At 37.9% G+C, this 16691-nt stretch overlaps 1 protein-coding gene across 28 annotated transcripts in view; it reads left to right on the top strand.

Moving 5' to 3' along the window:
* LIMCH1 (LIM and calponin homology domains 1) overlaps positions 1 to 14421 on the top strand; it is a 390588-nt gene extending 376167 nt beyond the window's left edge. For 17 of the 28 annotated variants that reach the window (XM_060188131.1, XM_060188128.1, XM_060188125.1 and 14 more), the window contains 4 exons: positions 2023 to 2100; positions 3611 to 3719; positions 4678 to 4780; positions 11540 to 14421. In XM_060188131.1, the coding sequence (XP_060044114.1) occupies positions 2023 to 2100; positions 3611 to 3719; positions 4678 to 4780; positions 11540 to 11565 (316 nt within the window). In that variant the 3' untranslated portion in view covers positions 11566 to 14421. The remainder of the gene's footprint in view (positions 1 to 2022; positions 2101 to 3610; positions 3720 to 4677; positions 4781 to 11539) is intronic. The other 11 variants (XM_060188132.1, XM_060188126.1, XM_060188139.1 and 8 more) reach the window with 1 other exon arrangement.
* Positions 14422 to 16691: the final 2270 nt, after the last annotated feature.

The raw sequence follows: 16691 nt of genomic DNA, 5'->3' as shown, positions 1-16691 counted from the left end.
GGATCCTTACCTTGGTCCTTGCTCTTTACGCCACCTGTGCTTAACCCACTACTGCCCGACTCCCAAGAATTATATTTTTTACAATAATAATAATCCCTATTATTTCTGAAGTGATTTATTATTAAAAAGAGCCCATATTAAAGGGTTTAGATATCTTTCTTCTTTTCATCTATCAACTCACTGAGCATTCCCAAAAGCTGTATGAAGTTATTGTTCCCATCTTAGAGGCTAGGAAATTGAGGCTCAGTGAAGTATATAGCTTGCCAAAAAGTCTTTGATTTATTAAGTGGTAGAAGAAGTCAATAAGATCTTAGTAGCTCCTATGGTTTCTTGCAATGAGTTTTTTAAGATACATCATTCGTTATACTTTAATCATTCTACCTGGAGTCTGATCACCTAAAACCAAATCTTGACTCACTATTTGTCTGTGTAGGACTTTGTGCAAGTTTCTTAATCTTCCTCAGTTTCAGTCGCCTTATGTATAAGTGAGAGTCATGATTTTACCTATCTCACAGTGTTTTGTGCCTTGCCAATAATAAATATTATATATTGTAAATGGTGTTGTCGATGATGATGGTAATGATAGAGATATTAGCTTGTTCTGTAAGTTCACATTTTACCTAATTTTCCTCTAGTGTTTGAACTCTTTCCCCCCTTCTCTCTGATGTCTATACAAGTTCATTTCTGTATATCTAGATGATACTCAGATGCACTAGAAGGTAAAATTCACATAAAATAATCATTATTGTTATTGATTATTACAAGTTATCTTCGCCTTTTTTAAGGTTATGGTACTTACCCCTTAAGGTATCACATGCAAGCATGACATTGGGGGCAGACCAGTTAGTTCTACATTAGGAAGGAATTTTGGGTAGAAATGGGACTCAGGGAATTGTTCTGAAAGCTGTTAGAAGGCAGATGGACTACGCATGTTCAGTTGTTCAGTTCACTTGTGTGTTGGCATTTCCCTTTCCCTCATTCTTTCCTGTGTTCTATCTCTCTTTACAAATAAAATTTACTATCATAAACAAAAGCCTTGAAATGACAGCTTAGTCATAGACAGGCATGCTGTGCGGTCATCTGCGTCTGTAAAACCATCCTTGTATCTTTTGGCTGGAGCCATTCTGCTTTATAAACACCCATAACATGATGTTATTAGATGTCTCAGACATCATCTCTCATCACCCATTGTCTGTAATGAGATAACTTATGGGGGTAGAAGTTATCTCTCTGGATAACACTACCTTCCCCCCTCCCCAGCTCTCCCTTTACTTCTGGGCTCTCTCAGAAAGTTTTTCCTGTTTCCCTATTCATCTCTCCCATCCCTTTCAATCCATATCCTTTGTGTTTAACTCAGCATACATTTTAATTAAGCAGAAAGCCTGGCGAAGAAATGATCGGTAAAATCATCTGTTTTTTCTGCTCAGTAACACAGCCTTTGTTAGGCAGGATGAGGTGTGCTTTTTGTTTCTGTTTCTGTTTTCTTTTCTTTTCTTTTCTTTTTTTTTGCTTCCAGGGTTATTGCTGGGGCTCCGTGCCTGCACTATGAATCCACTGCTCCTGGAGGCCATTTTTTCCCTTTTGTTGCCCTTGTTGTTTATCATTGTTGTTGTTACTATTGTTGTTATTGCTGTCACTGTTGGATAGGACAGAGAGAAATCAAGAGAGGAGGGGACGACAGAGGGGGAGAGGAAGATAGTCACCTACAGACCTGCTTCACCCCTCGTGAAGCGACCTCCCTGCAGGTGGGGAACGGGGGGCTGGAACCAGGATCCTTACGCTGGTCCTTGTGCTTTGCGCTTTGTGCCATGTGCGCTTAACCCACTGCACTACCGCCTGGCCCCCCTCTTTAAAAAAAAAAAATCCTTTAAAAGAAATTACCACCTGGGTACTCTGTGGTGTTTTATTTGACTGTGAAGGACAGTGTATTTTTCTTATAATATTATAATAAAATTTTTTTTTTAAATAATACTGAGATTCTCTTTACTTGTTGTAATTTTGGGCTCCTTTACTATGTTACAGGAAAAGCCCTGGAGAGAACTTCCAGGCTGGACACCTGTCCCCCTGCCCCGCTACCCCTCCTGGCCAGTCACCAAACAGGTACCAGGGGTCAGCAAGCCCTTCTGAGACTGCTTTGTTCTGACCAGAGTCTTCCAAGCATGATTTCAACCAGATTAGTGCTTGCCAGAACACACACACACACACACACACACACACACACAAAGGGAATTTTTCCATCCTCCTGCAGATTAATCAGCCCATGATAGAAAAAGTCAAGTGTGCGACATTGGCGGCTATGGCCATGGGGCTTTAATTACATTGTGTGGGACCTGCAATCTAATAATAAAATCCACCAGACAATTGCTGGGCTCCTAAGTCGGCGCCTTTCTCTCCAAGATGGCCCTGTCCTCCTAGGCAGGATGTGCTGATGGCTTTTACAGAGAAGTATGGTAGGGACTGCGAAGCGAAACTTCATCCTTCTTTTTCAACCCACTCAAGCTCCCTAATGATTGCTTCTGGACATTAATTGGGCCCCCATGATTTCCTTAAAAGCTGCCTGGCTTTCCATTCACTAGAGAGACAAATGACTAAGTACTCAGAGGTTTTCTTCGATTTAGAAATTTCATTTAACTACTGGATAAGAGGGGAATCCTAATAAATAGAGTTTGCTTCAAGCAACTCGGCATCTTTACTCTCATCTTCCTTTGTATTTCTTCTGTCCCTCTACCCTGTTGACTTCCAAATGTGATTGTCTGTTTTAAATTTTTCATCTGTCATTCTAAGAACTTTCCAGAGAATTGGCATCATTGCAATCTGATCACAATTATAGGGAGGCTGCCATTGAAGACAACCATCTTGAGTTCTCACTGGGTCTGCTGTGATGGGCTCTACTGGTGAACATTGTTCTAGGAACTTGAGAAGGTGCAGAAGTGGATATGCAGAGGATGTGCAGCTCACATCCTCAAAGGGGAAGTGCCCAGATTGTGGAGTCAGGGTTTGCACCAGAAAAAATAACAGAGATCAGCTATACCAGTCCTCTTCTTTTAAAGATGAAAGAGAAACCCAAAAAAGGCTCTTTACACCACGTTACAGAAGTTGAGACAGAATAGGAATAAGGCCCTTTGTCTGTGTGGTACCTCTTGGGCTAGAAGATAATTGTTTCTCACTTTTGGATACAATTTATCTTTCTTATGAAATAAAATTCCCTAGTGGGCCGATGAAAACCTTCATATAGCCAAACTTGATTATCTTTTGGAACTTAAGAAAACTTGAGTCAAATACATTGAATCATTTTCAGGGTATTTTCATCACTATGACATATTCTCTGTCTCACATATACATATTCTCCCTCCCTCTCCCTCTCCCCCCGCCCCTCTTTTTCTCTCTTTAGTACCACAATGGAGGCCTATTATATTTGGCAGTTTTTGGTAGCTGATGTCTAATGTTTCATTTCCTGTTCATCAGTTTAGTAGTTGTCATTTCATTCATGATAAAAGTAGTTTTTAAAATGCATGCTTTTTTTTTTCCGCATGAGGCTACAGGTGTATGTGTTTGACCAACTATTCTAAAGGAAACAATTTATTCTTACATGCATTTTTTTAAAACCTAGGTCTATAAGTGGGAAGAAGCTATGTTCCTCTTGTGGGCTTCCTTTGGGGAAAGGAGCAGCCATGATCATTGAAACCCTCAATCTCTATTTTCACATCCAGTGCTTTAGGGTATGTGTTCATTACTCTCCCCCTGGGCTCTATTTTGAGACATCTTTGGGCATTTTTCTGCTGGGAAATGCCTCCTGAAAATCTGATGACTTTTGCTTGTGAGGCAAAAGTTTCTGCTTTAGGTTAGAGACAAAAAAAAAAAAATCTAATGATGTTTCTCTTTACAACTTGAGTTGTGTCTACTCCAGCAAGCAGCTTCTCCCTAGGAGGACAGGAATGCTTCTGAATCATTTAGGACCAAATGGATTTATCTGGAATGCAACCTCTTTGCTGTTTCTGACATTGTGACTAAACATTAGAGGTTTTTGTTGTTGTTGTTGTTTTGTTTGTTTTGTCTTGAACATCATGGAAGACTTTGTCAGTCAAGTGGTAATAACTAACCGCAGAATAGTTGACCTCCAAGCGACTATTGAACATCAATAGTTGACCTCCAAGCGCAGATTGAACATCATTCCCTCTTTGAAACTTCCCTGTTCACCCAGACTGTCACATGTCTACCGATCTTGACAGATACCTTCCATGATTTTCATAACTCATTGAATGGCTAAATTTCATTGAATGGCTAAATTGCCATTTCCTCTAGTAAGCTGTCAGCTCCACAGTGGCAGAGATGTGTCTGCCTGACTCACCAGAGACCTAGCTAAGAGCTAGTTAAAAATGAATTGCTACAGGTGAATGAATTAATGAATAAACTGAAAATAAAAAGCCTAAAATTCTAGTCCCAGTTCTCCTGGTAGTAAGACTACATGCTGACCAGTCATACCATGTGTATTAAAAAATTGCTGGAAAATGTATTGTTGTGGTAAGTCAGCTCTTCATGCAGCACTGGACACAGATGCTCAACAAAAATGGAAGTTGCAGGAGTAGTTACTGTGCTACTCCTGTGAGCAGTAACTAAGCACTATCAGAAAAGATGATCCTTGTGCCCCTTATAACTTCTGTTCTTTCTACCCTTTAGTGTGGAATTTGTAAAGGACAGCTGGGAGATGCAGTGAGTGGGACAGATGTTAGAATTCGAAATGGTCTTCTAAACTGTAACGACTGCTACATGAGATCCAGAAGTAAGTACTTAAGGAAATACTTCAAGATGAATGAGTGCAACCATGTGCCTTTTATCGGATTTACCTTTCGTATTCAATTATTTCTTCCCTTCAACTGATATTCCTAACTTCCGGAAAGACTAATTAGCATCTAAATAAATTAAGCAATAATTAAATTACCCCTTTTAAAAACACTTATTCACCTTTTCCTCTTCTCCTTCATCTCTTTCTCCTTCTTCCTCTTCTCCCTCCTCCTCTTTTTCTCCTTCTCCTTCTTCTTTCCTTTGTGACAGTCAAGGCTTCACCACTCAGGGCTGACTTTGTCAGATAGAGACAGAGACAGAGAGAGAAAGAAATTTCCTCCAGTGTGGTGGAAACAGGGCTCAAAATGGTCACATTATCCAGATGAACTCTTTTGATGGCCAACCAATTACTCCTTCCTGGGAGTTACTGCTACAACATGGCAAAATATTTATTTAAGCCAGAAGTGTGTCCTAAGCAAAATCTATAGGCTAGATAGAGACATTGCCTGAACTCAGCATTACTTTAGTGAGACGGAAGGAAGATAAAAGAGCTTTAAAGATATTGTCCTTTTTTTTTCCTCCAGGGTTATTGCTGGGGCTCGGTGCCTGCACTACGATTCCACTGCTCCTGGAGGCCTTTTTTTTCCCTTTTTGTTGCCCTTGTTGTTTAATTAAGGAATACTTTTAAAAGAAAAACACTATTTGGGGGATGGTTTAAGTGTGAAAAATGACTCCACTGATATCAAACAATATCAAATGACATTAATATCAGCTCCTCGCCATCTACATGCCCTGTATTCAGGAATTTCATAAAATAATATGATCTTTCCCCATATCAGAGATGGTTTAACATCTCTGTAAATTCCTGCTTCCAAAATGCCTAAATATTTGCTGCCTTGAGTCACTTTTGACAGTCTTATCTCCCACCTATGTGGGTCTCGTACCATAAAAGAGCTGTGTTCATCTCTGACCACCAGGGGGTGTTGTTGTCCGACTGCTGATTTGAAACTGAAATGAGCCTTGAACAACCTCTGAACACCTCACACTGAAGCATGAGTATTGTCTTTCTGTTAGGTAACCTAATAGCAGGAGACTTTTCCAGGCAAATTCATCAGTCGTGTAGTGTAAAAGAGAAGGGAAAGGAAAGGAAAAGGAGGGGAAGGGAAAAGGGAGGGGCAAGGGGGGAGGGGAGAGGAGGGGCTTGATACTCAAAAATATTTTAATCCTCAAAGCAAGTAAAGCAACATTTGATAGCGTTTTGAAAAGTGGTTCTCTAAATCTTGCAAGATTGAAGACTTTAATAGTGAAAATTAAAATGTCATTGTTTTCTACATAATTGTAAAATTAGTGAAGTCAGAGAAATATATACCTGTTTTAATGAGAAAAGAAAGTTAAGTCAAACTCAAGCTTTTTTGATCTATAATAAACATTTTCCTTGATGGTAAAACAGTTCTAACTTAGAACTAGTGCCATCCAACTGACTATTTACATCATGCATTTTAATGGATAGACAGGATATATGTACTATTGACAGATTTTATTATTACATATACAAATATAAGTAGTATGGCATATATATCACTGATATATACAAAATATATAGTATATGTCCTTTAAACTGGATTTTTATTTGTTCATTTTATTGTACACATTAGGAAGTTAAACAGTACTCTCCAAATTTCAAAGTGTTTTTTCCATTAGATTGCACTTTCACTGAACTAGCTGAACAAGAATCAGGGAACCAGGAGAGGGCACTCTTAGGTCGAAGAATTCATTGAGCCAACTATGAAGTGCTGTAAATCTGAGTTTCTTTCATTATTTAAAGTGTTTGAAGGTTGCCAGCAGAGATGAACCTGACTCAACCTCTGGGTGACAGGTATCCATTTTCATCTAGATTTTTATTTTGATTACGAAGCTTGGTGATTCGTTGTCATTTCTTCTAGAAGTTAACTTTTCAGATCTAGACCAGGAATTTTTCACTTATGTGTAAAACTACGTAGGGCATTGAATATCATTAGTTCTAAATCAAGAGATAAGAATGACAGATTTTCTGTCATGATTTGGAGGTTAGATTACAGAGATATGGTTTTTCCAGGCTGGGGGTTGACCTGCCAACACCCATGTCCAACAGAGAAGCAATTACAGAAGCCAGAATCCTTCTGCACCCCCAAAAGAATTTTAGTCCAGGGGGTCCAGCAGTAGCACAGTGGGTTAAGCACACGTGGTGCGAAGTGCAAGGGATCCTGGTTTGTGCCCCCACACCCCCACCTGCAAGGGGGGGTCACTTCACAGGCGATGAAGCAGGTCTGCAGGTGTCTATCTTTCTCTCTCCCTCTCTGTCTTCCCCTCCTCTCTCCATTTCTCTCTGTCCTATACAACAACAAAGACAGCAATAAAGATGGCAATAAACAATAATGGCAACAAAGGGGAAAAAAAATAGCCACTGGGAGCAGTGGATTCTAGCACCGAGCCCCAGCAATAACCCTGGAGGTGGGGGGAAAAAAAAGAATTTTAGTCCATGCTCCCAGAGGGGGGAAATGATAGGGGCTGATGACCAGAGGGCTCTGAACTCCAATTCCATCAGGACCTGGAGAAAGAGGGAAAAAGGAAGGACAGTCAGAAGTAGTAATAGATGTAGGTATAACATAGAAAGGAAGTTAAGGCAGGACCTAAAAAAAAAAAAAGGCAAATATATATAAATATAGACTAGACAGATAGTTACAGAGATAATAGTCAACCCATATCTACAACCTTGGGAGAACTCTGTAGCTTCCAATGGAGGGGGTGGGGACACAGAACTCTGGTGGTGAGAAAGGTGCAGAATTATACCCCTGTTATCTTATAATTTTGCAAATCAATATCAAGTCACTAATAAAATTAAAAAATAAAAAGTTGAAAGGACTTGCACCAAAGTAAAAGAATTGGGGTAGGGTTGGGAAAAACTTTCAGGTCCTGCTGCATGATGATGGAGGAAGACCTAGGCTGGGGGTGAGAGTATTTTTGTAGAAAACTGAGAAATTTTACATATGTACCAACAACTGTATTTACTATAGACCATTAATCCCCTTAAAAAGTTGACAGGGAAAAGAGATACGATTTTTTTTCATTCTCTTTATATTAATGGGATATTTTAGTAGGGTTTTTTCTTGTGTTATTTTACAAGAGTTTTGCTCATATCTGGCTTATGGTGGTGCAAGGGACTGAACCTGGGACTTCGGAGCCTCAAGCCTCAAAGTCTTTTTGCATAACCATTGTGCTGTCTCCCCCTACTCAATTAGGATTAATTTTAGAATAACAAGATACCAAGAAGACAAACAACGTCATTATCTCTCCACCTAAATAGTCTCTGTAAGCATTCAAAAGAATAAGCAATATTACAAATGGTGTACTGTCAGAGATATTTGATTGTTCAGAAAGATATAAAATTAAAATTATCTAACTCTTGCATTCATGTTCCAATGATTTCTTAAAGAGAAGAGTAGAATGTATGCCTGCATGTGTACACATACACAGAGATGCATGTGTGTGTGGTGTATCTTCCAACATAGGTGGTAGATTTTACTTCACAAAGATAATCACATAGTCACAGTGTTCTGTACTTGGTGTTTGTTGCTAAAGTTTTAATGATATACCATGTTAATTATTTTCCATAGAACATGTTCTTTCTTCTCATTCTTTTTAATGACTTTTTAATAGCTATTTATCTTCCTTTTGTATGTCCTTACCATAATTTAAAACCAATTTGCTATAAATGGACATTCTGGCTCTTTCCAGTTTTTTTAATACTATTTTTTACGTAGTTACAGAAACATCTTTGCATGTGCATCTTCATAAGCATTTATAAACATTTCCATAGGGTTGTTTCTGAGCATTGAGACAGTTGAGTGAAAAGGCATGTAGTATTTAAATTTTCAGACAACTTGCCTAATTATCTTCCAGAAAAGAGCACTCTCCCTGCAAAATGGGGAAGAGTAGCGCTTTCTTTTTCTGTGCCTGTATCAGCTCTGGACTTCATCAGACTTGAAAATGTTCCATTCTTTGCTTTGATTTTAATTATGAGTTTGAACATCTTTGCATATGCTTCTTTGCCATTTTTATAGTTTTCAAAGGGACTTCCTAGCCTTTGCCTGTTCTGTTGGCACTTGGCTTGTACGAAAGCTTTATAAACTACAGAAATTGTCCTTTTGTTTTATATGTTCGGTGCTTATTGCTGCAAGCCACTTTGTGATTTTTTTCATAGGATATATTTGAGTTAATTAAATGTATTAATTTTCCTGTTTTGAAATCTGAATTTAGTGTCCTAGTTAGAAAGGAAATCTCACTATTCCAGGGGTACGAATATATTTAACTGTATTTTTTTTTCTTTGAATTGTTTTTGTTTCTCTTGTACATGTAAATGTGTATTCATTGGGAGTGTAGGTGAAAGTAAGAAAGGAGATAGACATCCTGCCTCATTTTCCCCCCCAATTAGCTAGTTGTGTGTATATGATCACTTAATGAAGTTTCTTTTCTTCTTAATAATTTGAAATGCCAACTTTCTTAGAAACTAGGCTACTATATAGATTTGGGTCCATTTTTGGATAATATACTATGACATAGTAACCAAATTCCACATGATCAGTTTTTAATTACTATAGCTTTGTAATATGTTTTAGTATTGAGTAATAATGCCCATCTCTCAATTATTTTCTCCAAACTTTTTAAGTCTTCTCCTATGCTTATTTTTCCAGATACAAATTAGTATTATTGTAGGTTAAAGTTGAGTTATTTCAGTAACTGACAGGAAGAATGACCAGCACATCTGAATACTGCTTATTTCTTTCTTGCTGTCATATAGGGGGAAAAAAAAAAAAGCCTTAGGAGTGACTAGGCAGAAGGGACAATAATCAGTTAGAGAAGCATAAATACACATGAACTGGCTAAATATACCCAAGATGCAATAAAAGTGGAAAGAAATGGCTAGAAATCATTTTTCTTTCCTTTTTTTCATTTGATTTTCATCTGAGTAGGGAAGAGGGGAGATGGATAGATGAGAGGGGTGGTTTACATCATAGGCATTCTAAGTGAAACAAAAATAATTTCATTGTGTGGAATAATAAAACCTGAATATATAATCCTATTTTCTTCAAGTAACTAGTCACATTTAAATGAAATTTTTCTCTTGGAGGGGAAAAATAGCATAACGGCATATTAAAATGCAATTCCTAAAAGCAATGTAAACAGTTTTTAAGTTCATATGTAAATGGGAATGGAAGTGCAAAACAAATTACCTGTCACAGATCAAGCCATCGCATGTTTAACTCGTGCCATTTGTGCTTGCGTGTGGGATGACTGTGTCATTGTGTCTGTTCTATCATTCACTCTCATGAAATGCATTTAACACAAAATCCCTGGGGTCTTTTCCAATGTTGCAATAGCCTCATCAAAACTCTTGTGCCTCAAATGAAGGAGAAACTTTGTGACGACGGTCTTATCAGAAAATAGCCGAAATTATCCTTCCTAGATAGGGTTGCAAAATAAAATGCAAATCCCCAGTTAAATTTTCTTTTGCCTGTATATTTGAATTTTTGGTAGGGTAACATTTTCTTTTAATAAAAAAACATCACATTATAATATATGATCTTTGGCTGTGTGTCATTAATCACCAACATGTATAGACCACATTATTTCTCACTATCAGTATTTGTCAGCATCTGTGTGCCCCGAATGTGGCATTCACAAATTTATCATAAGTATACCTTATCTTATAAAATATTACATAAGATATACCAAAATGCATATTATTTATCTGAACTTCAAATTCTGCTGGGTTCTTTGTAATTTTATTTCTTAAATCTTCTGATTCTGTTCCTAGTTCATATATCAGTACATTGTGTGTACTGATTTTTTTTTATTATTCCCTTTTGTTGCCCTTGTTGTTTTATTGTTGTAGTTATTATTGTTGTGGTTGTCGTTGGATAGGACAAAGAGAAATGGAGAGAGGAGGGGAAGACAGAGAAGGGGAGAGAAAGATAAGACACCTGCAGACCTGCTTCACCGCCTGTGAAGCGACTCCCCTGCAGGTGGGGAGCCGGGGCTGGAACCTTGCGCTTTGCGTGGCGCCACCTGCACTTAACACGCTGCGCTACAGCCCGACCCCCTGATTTTTTTTCTTAGAAATTAATATTTTAACCCCCAAATTAGATAAGGACAGCAAAAACATTTATTTGAAAAAATACATTAGAAATTATTACATACTTCCACAGCATTCCCCTGCCCCAAGTAGAAACATGTGCTTGCTGGCTAATGCTGTAGGTAAATTCAGACCAAAAGGAAAACAGCATCAGTCCCCTTTCCTCATACATTAGGGTTGGAGGAGGGAAAGTCAACTTCTCTCTATCAGTAGGAAGAGAGGATAAAGATTATTTTGTTGCTTGTTTACCCCTAGAAAACAAGGTAGAAAACTTGATGGGAATCATCTGGTTTGGAGTAAAATCCAGAGGATTCCCGCCAGACTTCACAAACCATATAAATCACCTGGGCTCCTTGTTAAGCTCAAGCATGGGATTCAGGAGTCTGCATTTCTAGAAAACTACAGGTGGCATCAATGCTACTCCTTCTGGGTTCATGGTTTGAGAATCAAGATTTGGACAAGCTTCTCCTCCAAGGAGGAGGAGACTTAGTCACAGATGACTGCTAACTTGGGGAAATTACTACTGTCTGAAGCAAGAAACATTGACTCCTTTAACTAAAGGTTGCTCTGTTTTCTTTGTCACAGGTGCTGGCCAACCCACAACATTGTGATGTGGTTGTCAAGCTTCTGAATCACTCATCATTTCATTATTGAGAATGTCCCTGGCTGTCTTTTAACAAAAATAACAAGTTCCAGGGCTTCTCAGCATTCATCTAATTTCTGAGAGGCTATTCTAAAAGATGTTATCTGTTATTTTGTAGCACAGTGTTTGTTTTTCTCCTCTTTTTTTTTTCTTTGCATTTGCACAATATATACAAAAAATGTTGAAGTGATCCTGAGTAGTTTTGAAAAAGGTCTTAGCATGGTCAAACAGGTTATGGTTTAAAATGTGTTATTCTTTTTGGGAATTAATGAGACAAATGATGCAATAAGCCTTTTTGTTTTAGTATTTCTAGCAACTAAACACTTTATGTTTACAGAATTGAGCTGCAGAAAGTGCAAGACATGCCAATTTGAGACACATGGTCTTCTAAGACAGGAGCATACAATTAATGCATTTCAGAAACTAAACATCAAATCATATAGCTCTGAGCTATAACTTACTTTCAATGCAAAGATGCTAGTCTGATAACAGATACTATAATCCTGAAATATTTGTTACTTACCTTTTGGAGGTGGAAGTCATACCAATAAATTATTACACCATTAGTATTAGATTTTGTGTACTTTGGAGGTTATTATTAATATAGGTTCATCCATCAAATAGAACTGTTGAAATATCTGCCAGACTTCCACTCTAGAGCACTGCTCAGGGTTGGAAAGAAATCAGAAGGAAACATTTCAGTCATCATTTCCAAAGTTATTACCAAAACTGGTGAAGAAGTTTTAATCTTTGAAAAGAAGGGTGGGCCAATGATATCCATGACACCTTTGTTGGTTGATTCTTTTCAGTCGCTAGAGCAATAAGAGACTTAGTGTGAGGCATATGGAAGCGTTCATCAAGATAAGTTCATCATTAGTTGTGATCACTGCTCAGCCTTGCCTGCAAGTTCTCCTTGAGGGCATGAAGCATAGGTATCTAAAGAAAAGCATTAGGCCCACCCTAATAGAATCCAATTGACATGTGCTGGGACAAGTGACTGGTGTGTGATCAGCAAGAGCCTACGGCTTACACGGTGCCCTGTCCATTCTGTTGGATCAGTGCTCTCCTTCATCTTTCTACAGTCGCCAGCTCTCTTTCCTATTGAGAACTCTAGAGAATTCTGGATCTTCTTCGTGGAGAAGTTTAGAGAGGATCCCTCAGGGAGAGTGTGTTTATTGCCTGCCCCAAGTGATGAATTTCGGCTGGCCAAGAAAGGAACTAGTTACTCAAAATCATCACATTTTACATCTTCAGACTGTTTTCTCTAAGACTGAGGAAAAGAGGAACTATCTATTCTGCCTTAAAATAATGGCAAATAAGATGCTATTTTTGTGAATGTAGACGATGGATTTACTCCTAATAGGCTAATGTAATCATACAAGGACAACAAGTAGATGTCTTTCTGTTAGGTGAGCAATATTTTTTTTCTCTGTCTTACCGAGTATGACTAGCACTTATTTATTTACATGCTAGATAGTTCTCTGCATGCAAATTCCATGTTAAGTACAAAAATTTCCTCAGCCACTGGAGATAGTCTGACCATTTTGTCATTTGGATAAGTGGGTGTTAGATGGGCATTTAACCATCATTTCATTAAAAAACCGTGCCTTAGAAAAATGCAAAGCTGTTGCACATAGTCAATGATGAGTTCTGGATGCAGTACATTGTAGAGAAATGAAGTCACTTCCAAGTTCCTGAGAATTCTCATGGAGGTGTCTGCTGTTTTACAGAAAAGAAAAAAAAAAGACATTTTAAAAATAAAAAGAAAATAGAAAGAAAAAAGTTTTGAAAATGTACAGATTAAGCCCAATATTTTGAATAATCACCTGCATGTTTTATTAAATATTTTGGTAATGTGGATGTTTACACTTTGCATGCTAGTAACAAAGTACTTTACCACAAATAATGCACACCACATGTACAATATGATCATTCATAGCCAATTTTTATAGAAGACTTTTTACATGTGGAACTCCATCCATTGTGTAAGGATTATATGAATATTGCACATTCTCTTCTGGTTTCACAAACCCATTTATACATATTTCTTAGTGAGACTCATTGTACATGTATTGAAGCTAGACTTGAGTCAAGAAAAATAAAGCCCTATTCTCCAACTGCAAAATGTGCTTTCTCATAATGAACAATAGTCACCAGCACAGAATAATCTCCAACATTTTCTAAATTCTAATTGCCAACTGTTTCTATTTCTATTTGATTTATATTTCATTTGGAGTCTGTTACATGGCAGCTCAGGCAGACTAGATCTTGTTTTTTCCAATGCAGCATAATGAGTATGATCTATTTCTTTTCAAATAATCTTTGAAATCCCAGGGAAAAAAATGTTCTGCTCTGTTGAGCTATAATGTAAATGTGTTTGTTTAAAAAACAGATGGGCAAGCAAGTGATTTATTGTTCCTGAGGTAGTTTATTTGCTTTGTTTCCCCCTCACCCTTCAAAGACTAGTCTCTTCTCTTTCTTAAGGAAAAAAAAAAGGGGTAATTTTTTTGTTGTTGTTTTCACTATCGAACTTTCATACTATTTCCTCATGTGTTCTATGTAGGGTCATTAATGCAACACATATTATGGTTATCTATATGCAATGTATGACTTAACAAACTGAGATGATCCACCTCATGTGAGTCCGTCCAAAAGATGTTCCTGTTCTAGGTGGGCTAATGTTCTATTAATACATCAGTTACACTAACCTTCATTTTAAAAATTTATTCTAAAATGCTTCTGAGAAGTAGTAAAAAAAAAAGTTGTCTAAAATGCAACAACTTTTATAGTAAATGTACATTTATAAATAAAAAACTCAAAACAGTTTTGCATTCCATTGATTTTTTTTTAAGGGATGGGTGTTGGTGTTTTTTTTTTAAGTTGGGGGAAGAATCAGGCTTTCTTTTGGAGCTCTGCATCCAAGATTGTAGTCAGATGAGGACAAGGACACTTTTGCATATGCACACTGATGCCTTTTGGAGGTCACCTATTTAAGGCAGCTGAAACTTACCAGCTGCTTATGGGAGTCAGGGAGGAATTGCCTTTCAGGGAAGAATTCAAGCTCCTTGAGATGAGATATACAGTAACCAGGAAAGATTATGCAAATGCCAAATGGGATTGTCTGAAACAATCAAAAGAAGATCAAGTTCTGGCACCAGTAGAGAAAAGCTCAGCCAAGCCCTTTAAAGTCCTGTGTCCTGCCATTTCACTCAGTATTGCCCAGTGTCCCCTCTCCCTGTATACATATAATGGAGTATTTTTCTTTTTTTTTTTATTTTTTTTATGGAGTATTTTTCTGAGGGCCCTTTTTCTCCCATATAAACCAGAAAATGTGCTGCCAAAGGCTCACATCCTATTGATAATGTTAACTTTCTAAAATATAGTGTGTGTCTTTTCTTGAGGAGTTAATCGGTCACTTAAAGGGGGAGCGTAGTTTGCATGTCCTAGTAGGTCACCAAAAGGCTGTGTGGTTTGCATCTCTGCTACACCTCAGAGCTGGTGGACTGGCTCACACTAACCAGATCACAAGAGCATCCTGTGCAAGCTTTCAGTGAGAATTCCACAAAAGGTAAACTTTTTTTTTTTCCTCAGCCACAAATAGGATGCTGGGGAAAGTGCTGAAGATCAAGTTATGGAACGGAACGCTAGAAGGGAAGGAAGAGAAGATGTGGAAAGAGGATCCTATTAAATGTAACCTCAGCAGCTGGGGAGCTTGCTCAGAATTCAATGCTGGACTTGCATACATGAGGTCCTGAATTTGATCCCTGGCACCACATATGATAGAGCAATGCTCTGGTTCGTTCATTCATCCTCTCAAATAGATACAGATTTTTTTTTTTAAATGTAAGTTCTTAGGAAGAATTCATTTCAGATTCTAGTGGGGGCACATGATGAGGAAGGCTTGCAGATGAAGTTACACAAAACAGGCTGGAAACAACCAGACCACAGTCTCACAAGGAAGGGTTTTTGCCAGAGTGAAAGGAAGCGGCTCGGTGCAGGACCATGGAAGGTGTGGCATATTCACTGACCCTGAATGTCAGCCCATGAGCAGAAAACACAGTGTAAAGATGCCAGTGGAGAGAAATGTGGCAGAGTTCCAACTAAGCAGGGCTAAATCACAAAGCTCTGAGTCTGTTAAGGAGCTAACAGCCCCCTGCCCCTTTCTATGGAGACACTGATTTACTGAGCAGCAGTAAAATGAGCTAATTTTACAAATTCAAATTCATGTGTCTTGTCTTATGCTCTGTCCCAAACTTGTAGGTGCTGGTAAATTATCAAGCAAATTCCTTGACAGTTTCCATTGCTTTGAGATGCAATATTCTAATTCCATTCTAAGTCACATTCTACTTCTTTTTGTGAGGTTTGGCAAGCCATCAGTTTCCACAGAAAAAAATGACTTCTTTTCATAAGAGTTTTAGTAGCTATTCTAATAGCTTAACATATGTTGTTATTGAAATGACAGTCCATTCAACTAGCATGCTTTTATTTCAAAATCAAGGTTATTATTCTGACATGTAGTCTATAAGTAAAGTCTATTAAAGGGAAAACATTGGTGGAGGGTAGATAGCATAATGGTTATGCAAACAGACTCTCATGCCTGAGGCTCCAAAGTCCCAGGTTCAGTCCCCTGCACCACTATAAGCCAGAGCTGAACAGTGCTCTGGTCAAAAAAAAAAAAAAAAAAAAGGAAAACATTTTACCTCAAATATGTTGAACTAGCTTTCTTTCCATTTACTTTCATCGAAACTAAGGACTAATTTTTAGGGTCCTAGCCTGGGTTTTAACAGATCACTCCCCACTTTTTGCCATTATCTAAGTCAGGGGTTACAAGCTGAAGGAAACAGGCATTAGAAATGAGAAGCAAAAAAGGATAATAGAGAGTGATATGGAATATGGAAAACTGGAAAAAAGAAAAAAAAGAACAGAACAGAACAGTTCTAGCCAAAGAAGAAGCCAGCTGTCTGGCTCCAACCAACTGTTCTATGAAATCTCCAGGTTTTAAAACATTGATGATTTAAAACACTTTCTAACACAGTGCCTGTCAAAATTGTGAGGCTACACAAAACAACCCTGCTGTTCCAGTTTTATTCTCAC

This window comes from Erinaceus europaeus, chromosome 3, assembly GCF_950295315.1.
Source record: "Erinaceus europaeus chromosome 3, mEriEur2.1, whole genome shotgun sequence".
Lineage (NCBI taxonomy): Eukaryota > Metazoa > Chordata > Mammalia > Eulipotyphla > Erinaceidae > Erinaceus > Erinaceus europaeus.
The sequence above is the reverse complement of the archived record's forward strand: the minus strand, read 5'-3'. Positions and strand labels throughout refer to the sequence as shown.